The sequence below is a fragment of the Thamnophis sirtalis genome, unplaced genomic scaffold (assembly GCF_051295495.1).
Source record: "Thamnophis sirtalis isolate CommonGarterSnake01/CBP01778 unplaced genomic scaffold, rThaSir2_p1.2 scaffold_11, whole genome shotgun sequence".
In the NCBI taxonomy this organism is placed as follows: domain Eukaryota; kingdom Metazoa; phylum Chordata; class Lepidosauria; order Squamata; family Natricidae; genus Thamnophis; species Thamnophis sirtalis.
In genome coordinates this window covers 68,518,079-68,524,969 of record NW_028261391.1, presented here as the reverse complement: position 1 = coordinate 68,524,969, position 6,891 = coordinate 68,518,079, and the positions used below count along the sequence as shown (strand labels likewise).

The following is a 6,891-nucleotide window of genomic DNA, read 5'->3' as shown; positions in this document are numbered from 1 at the left end:
ACACACACACACAATCTCGTAAAAGAAAGGGGGGGCTTGAGTTATAAGGGAGGGGGAGGCGCGGCGCTGCACTCGGCGGCTGCAGCAGTCAGTCAGGACTAAACAAGCTGTGGAGCTCTCGGCTAACCGGAGGATTTGCTCGCCCCCCCCCTCCGCCCCCCCCCCATATATGGCGATGGCCCCGCCTCCCGAGCGTCAGAATCTGACAGCGCAGTTCCCGGGGGTTTAGAGTTTTGGCTCCCGGGAAAGGTTCCATTCCTAGGGGATAGGAGGCTGAGTTTCGTACGCTTCCCATCCATTCTGCAAGACGCTAAAGGCCCCTCTCCGCGCGCTCTCTCCTGTGTCCAGGAACACCTCCGTGGTAATCATTTTTTCGTTTATTTGTCTTTTGGAGCAGGAGAGCCTTGCCAGAAGTGGTCGATTCAGCAGTGTCCTGAAGGTTTTTTTGATGCTGTTTTACTTAGGATGACACCACGTTGAGAAGCCTCTGCAAACAAACCGCACACACACAAAAATAATAATATTATATTTATTTGTGGAAGAACGGAAGGAAGAAGAGAAAAGACGACCTTCGAATACGGACGCCTGCAATTTCTACTGTTTTTTGAAACAACAACAAAAAACTTATTTTTTCCTTCCCTTCCCCTCCCCCCCCCTTTTCAACCCTCCGGGTTGTTGTTGTTGTTGTTTTTTAAAATTTATTATTATTTTTTTAAAATCTCCAAACTGGACCGCCATCCGAGTAGAACCGCTCACTACATTGTTCATGTCGTGTCAAGCCGGGACAGAGTGAAGACGGAAAGGACGAGTCCAAACGGCGCTTCAGTTCGCGGGGAGTAAAAACCGCCGCTTCTATTCCGGCCGCCAAAGGAGAGAAAGGAAGGAGCGCGGGAGGGGGGGGCCCGCAGAGAAAGAAACGCCAAGCCGCCAACTTATCTCCCCCCTTTCCCCCTCCCCTTTTCTCTGACATTTCCCGTCGTCTTTTTTTTTAATTTTATTTTAGCCGCCTTTTGGTTAGAAGCTGGTTTTGGCCCCCCCGCAAAATTGTTTTAATGTTTGGGATTCAGGAAAATATACCACGAGGTGGGACGACCATGAAAGAAGAACCGCTGGGCAGTGGAATGAACCCCGTCCGATCATGGATGCATACCGCCGGGGTTGTGGATGCTAACACAGCCGCGCAAAGGTACGTGCGCCAAACGGTCCTTTCTCTCTCTCTTCCCTCCCGTGTTTTTTGTCTCGCACACCGGCCGTAAATCGCCCCCCCGCCCCGCGCTTTTGCATCAATTGCAATCTCTCTGAACTCCGCTCTCTCTTCCCCCCCCCAAAAAAAACCCCCCGTGCGCACAAGGCGCTTCTCCCTCTTTCTCGCCTTCCGTTACATCACATTACAGCTAAAGCGACAAATCAAGAAAATCTCGGGTTTCCCCCCCCCCAATGTAATAATTCCCAGCATCTCCCCGTGGTTTTTTCCCCCTTCTTCTTCTTTTAATCAGAAGCCTCCTCACTCTACCCGACCCCCCCCCCCACTCCGAGTCCCTACTCCTTCTTTTTTCCTCCAATTCTCACCGAGACATTGTCTTGTTTTTCTTCCCCGCAGCGGCGTTGGGTTGGCTCGGGCACATTTCGAGAAACAGCCGCCTTCCAATCTCAGAAAATCCAATTTTTTCCACTTCGTCTTAGCTCTGTACGACAGGCAGGGACAGCCAGTCGAGATTGAAAGGACAGCTTTTGTGGACTTTGTGGAAAAAGATAAAGTAAGTTTTGTGTTTTTCTGTCTTTAAATGTCATCTTCCGTTTCCCCAAAACTGTTGTACAGGAATTGGTGCTATCTGAGCCTGGTTCCAAGGGCTAGATTTAATCTTTTACCTTGACTTCGATGCCGCCAGTTATAACGGGACTCCAGAGGCATCCAAACCACGTGTAGTTTCCCCCAAGTTCTGATGCCAAGGATTGGCCTCTTTAAGACTTGCTTGCAAACTCGTCTCGGCCCAACTGGCTGCTTTGAACAGGGAAAAGTCACATTTTTCGGTAGCAGACAAACCTTCTCTGCTGCAGCCGTAAGCAAAGCAAATAAACCTCTCAGGAGTGGAAATAGGGTAGGTGTATGACAGTATGAGCAGTTACAGGCCGTGCGCTGCATTTTGCAAAAATAAAAACTTTTTTTTTAAAAAAATGCAATTATTTGTTATTACTTACAGGAGCCAAACAATGAAAAAACTAACAATGGGATTCACTATAAACTCCAGTTATTGTATAGTAATGGTAAGTTTAATTCAACCATGCTTCTTTGTCGTTGTTGTTGTTGTTGTTGTTGTTGTTGTTGTTTTTGTGCATATCTTTATATATGCTGGAAAACTGCTACCTTTTTTCTGGGGCCCTTTCAGCAAAAAAAAACCCCAAAGAAACAAAGATTTCTGAGATTAAAATTACCCGACTATAAACATGACTCTCCTCATGGTGTAGAATGGAAACAAAACATAAAAAGATCAATAAGTCAATGGTACTTTACATGATTAACCGGCTGTCTTGAAGTAGAAAGTAACAACAACAAAAACACACACACGCACCACGAAAACAAAACAAAGCCAAGGATAAATAAATAAATAAAAACCCACCACCAGGAATCAATATTGACTCCAGCATAACATCAAGCTTTAAGAGATTCCCTGCTCTGCTTTGGCAAATGAATGTTAATTATTGCGCCGTCTACCTCTAACGTGCCAGATGTTCCACACGCCCAGGTTGGATGAGCCTGGAAGCTTGGTAGCAAAAGAGATAAGGGAAATGGCATTCGGAAATCCCAGCCACCTTCTTTTCCTTTTGATTTTGCAATAACCTAGGCTGGTGTAATGAAACGGGCAGTCTCCTGTCTCCTGTTTCTTTGGACTGTGTGCTTCCGTCAGTCCACAATTTATGTTCTTTAATTCTTTTAATTTAAATCCATTCTCTCTATCTCTCTTTTCCCCCTCCCCATCCCCTCAACTTCTTAAGTAAGCTTGAATACATGCTGTATCTGAGTAACTTATCTTGCTCAACCCATGGTGCTATTAATGCTAGATGCCTTCTGATTAATTTTTCTTCCATTTTTCCAGGGGTTAGAACGGAACAGGATTTGTACGTTCGGCTAATAGATTCCATGACGAAACAGGTGAGAGAAGTTTAAAGCTTTCTAAGAGTTGATGAGTTGTTGAGTTGTTGAGTTGGGTCTGTTTTCTGGGTAGGTTTTTGACCCTCTTCCCCTATGAGCCTCCCTGATGTGTTACTTAAACATTCTATACTGAGGATAAATATTTAGGGCCCCGAAAGCGTTTTGTGGTTACTACCTTAAACTTCCCACCTGGACTTATAGTTCAATGTGCTGGTAGTTAGGAAAAGGAGAAATGACCAGAAAAGAAAATGTTAGAGAATTATATGGAGTTTTTTTTTTTTAAACCCTGGAGAAAAGCGCTCTAATGTTATTTTAGAACAATTTGGAGGATTAATTTTGTAACAGGGATGATAAGATGAAAATCAGGTTTTAATCTCGTGGCACTAAAAATCAAAGGTGATTTGTTTCCCCCCCCCCCAATCCCATTCTTTTTTCTCTCCCTCTTCCTTTTAAAAGAGATGATTTAGAATCATCAGACATTTATTTGGGATGTAAAAGTTAAATGTGCAGAGGTGAAAAGTCATCTTGTTCTCCACTAGTCCGGATTCACCTCGCACTCCCCCCATCTCCATAATTCAAGCTCCCTGCTCCAGAGGTCACCCACCCCCGTCCGTTTTCTCTGAAATCAGCTCCTGTTTCTTCCCCAAGCCTCTGCCATCCCTTGTAAATAACATAATTACAAGCTGATCCTTGTTAAATTATTTAGCATCTTTTGGACAACTTTCTGAACTGCAAATGTTATCCAAACTCCCTTTAAAACTAATTGTTTTAAAACTGCCTGTTAGCTGTTGACTGAAGGATTCCGCCTCTTGGCTTCATTTTATTTTTCTAAGAGATGCATTCATTGGCTTTTCAGTGTGCTTCTTCTGTTTGGGATGAACCAGCAAATTAAGGGGACTGTATCCTTCGCAAATAATACAGCCTCAATGGTATAATCCCTTATAAAATCGCCCGGTGCATTATTTTTTGGGGGGTCTTTCTTTATGAAAGAGCAGAAAGAGGAATGTATTTTCTCTGTCATCACTTGGAAAAATAAAAAATATATGAAACATTAAGGACAAAAGGCTGTTTTCCCTTAATGATACATTTAAGACCTCATTTCAGTTAGTTTAAGCTTCCAAGCGCCCTTCCCTCCACTCTGCTTTTGAGAGCAGAAAGTTTTCCAGTCTTCTTGACAAAAATAGGGTTAGATTTAAATGCCCCCAGCAGTAAATGAGTGGTATTCTTTTGCAGAAAACCCGATCTGACAGGCAAAACGCCAGTCCCTTGACAAAGGCGGGGGCGTTGTGCCCTCCAATAATTTTTTCAATAGGTTACAAAGAAGCACCCTTTTAAACTCTGGGGCGCTCTCGAGTTGACAACGTATTTCTTATTTCCTCTGGACATACCAGCTAAATGTTTTCGGAAATCGCTGTAGGCTAATTAAGGGGATAATATGGGCAGCTCTGTAGGTTTTCACTGCTCTGGAATGAAGGAGAGAAGAGTGAGAGAGAGAGAGAGTGGCTGAGAGAAAGAGAGAGAAATAATTTTAAAGCACGTTTTTTATTAGCCCTGGAAGTTGCGGACTTTTGCAAGGAGTTCCACTGCAGAAAATACAAGCTTTTAATCTCTCTTCGCTGATGGAGGAGAGAGAGAAGGCGGCGGGGGGGGGGGGGGCGGAATAGCCCAGTAACTGATCAAAGAGTCAATGGCGCTGAACCGACAGTTTATGGATTTCTCTTGGTGCTACAAAATAAAAAATAAATCACATCTAAATACGCGGATTCATCCCAGGCAAAGTAACTATCACCCGAAGTGGAATGGCTCGCCTACAACAGCAAGAACAAGAACAACAAAACATTTGCAGACCCTCAGTGCTGGCTCTTATCTGAGGGGTCCTACGCTCCTTCAAGCTTCCCAGACAAGTCCAAGCTTTTGTCGGGGAAATCTTTGGAAAACCAGGCGCCCCCTCCCCGAGTCCAGGACGCCGCGCTCTCCCAGCAGAGCCAGCCCCAGAGTGGCTTTAAACGCCGGTTAGGTAAGGGAGAAGCTCTTTTCCCGAGAGCTCGTGGCATCGAAAAGAAGGGGGAGATGGAGGCGCTTCGTGTCTTCCCCCCCCCCCGTCCCCCTCCTCTACTTGCTTCTGCACCGTGCACAGCGCCGGTTGCAACGAAGGCAACCGGGCTGGTAGGAATGGGAAAGCCCAGCGTGGCCTCGGTGAGCTAGAGGCGGCTGAGGCCTAGGCTACGAGAAAGGGGAAAGCTGGCGGGGAGGGGGGAAGCAAAGCAGGAGAAACGCCAGAAGGAGAAAGAGAAGAGAGAAAGGCGGAGGAGGAGGAGGAAGGAGGAAAAGAAGAAGATGAAGAAGAAGAATGGAAAGAAGGAAGGAAGGAAGAAAGAAAAAGAAAGAAAAAGAAAGAAAGAAAGAAAGAAAGAAAGAAAGAAAGAAAGAAAGAAAGAAAGAAAGAAAGAAAGAAAGAAAGAAAGAAAGAAAGAAAGAATCAATCCTCGTGCAAGGACTCCTGTGTTGATGCACCGTCAGCCGTGGCCTTCCGGAGGAAGAGCCAGGCAGAGATTGCAGGGCCGCCGTCTTTGGCTCAGTTGCCGGGAAGAGAAAAGCTGGCGCGCTCGGGGGAAGCTGACCGAGCTCTCGCTTTCTCCGGGGGAGGCTGGGCTGGGCCGGGGGAAGGGCAGGAGCGGCGGCGGCGGCGGCGGCGGAAGGCAAAAACCTTCTTTACCAACCGAGTTTTGCAGCGCCCGCTGCTCCCAGGCCGGTCAGGCTGCACAACTGTTCCCCGAAGTCTGGAGAAGGGGAGGGGGAAAGAAGGCAGTGTGTGTGTGTGTGTGTGTGTGTGTGTGTGTGGAGGGGGAGGGAGGGAGGGAGGGGGAGAGAGACAGAGGGAGCGCACCTATAGCTCCGCACCATCTGTTGGAGCCTCTGCTCAAAACCCATTCAACCGTGTGCCCAGACACACTTGCCTTTTTTACCCAGAGAAAAATCATTGTTAGCAGTTTCAAAATAAACACCAGATTGCCCATTAGCACTTTTTCTTCCCCCAAATATCAAGCCGATAATAGCCATATTGTAGTTCACGCGGCTGGGATTCCTCAAGGCGGGTTAGGCGCGTCTTTGATCGGGAGAAGGAGGAAGAGAGAGAGAGAGAGAGAGAGTTCAACGACTTGAAAATAAACTGTAATTTGCTCTATGAGCGCTCTTGGAAAAGAAACGCCTGGTATAATATACATACAGGGAATAAGGGCCGAAGGAGCAGTAAGCCCTGCCTTTTCTTTTATAAAAGATGCTTTTTCTTTTATAAAAGGTGTTTTTTCTTTTATAAAAGGTGTTTTTTCTTTTATAAAAGGTGCCTTTTCTTTTATAAAAGGCCTACTTCCTTGCATCTAGTCCTTCTGGGCCCATCAATTTGCACTAATCTTGGTTGGGGGGGCAAAAGGCATCTGGGCATTACCCAAAAAAATTACATGGCATCTGATTTGTAGGTTGCTAAATCTAATTGAAATACTGCCTGTGTCCTTTAAAATGACGCTGTGTGCGATTTGTGTTGGGGGACAAGGAAGAAAGGGCCATGGGTACGGATCCTTGCATGGACAATAGCCATAAAATCCTTCTTAATTAGGCAGGGACAATCTTTAAACTTCACAAATCGGGGCAGGGCCTGTTGGTCAACCATTGAGAATGTTCTAAAGATTTGGCTTCAAAGACCGTAAGAATTAACAATAATTTTGTATAAGTGGGGAACCATT

General features: G+C 45.8%; 1 protein-coding gene across 1 annotated transcript in view; it reads left to right on the top strand.

Moving 5' to 3' along the window:
- Positions 1-697: 697 nt before the first annotated feature.
- Positions 698-6,891, top strand: part of EBF3 (EBF transcription factor 3) — a 218,923-nt gene continuing 212,729 nt past the window's right edge. Inside the window, exons 1-4 of the mRNA XM_087725987.1 lie at positions 698-1,186; positions 1,601-1,757; positions 2,202-2,265; positions 3,096-3,151. Of these exons, the coding sequence (XP_087582113.1) occupies positions 1,053-1,186; positions 1,601-1,757; positions 2,202-2,265; positions 3,096-3,151 (411 nt within the window). The 5' untranslated portion in view covers positions 698-1,052. The remainder of the gene's footprint in view (positions 1,187-1,600; positions 1,758-2,201; positions 2,266-3,095; positions 3,152-6,891) is intronic.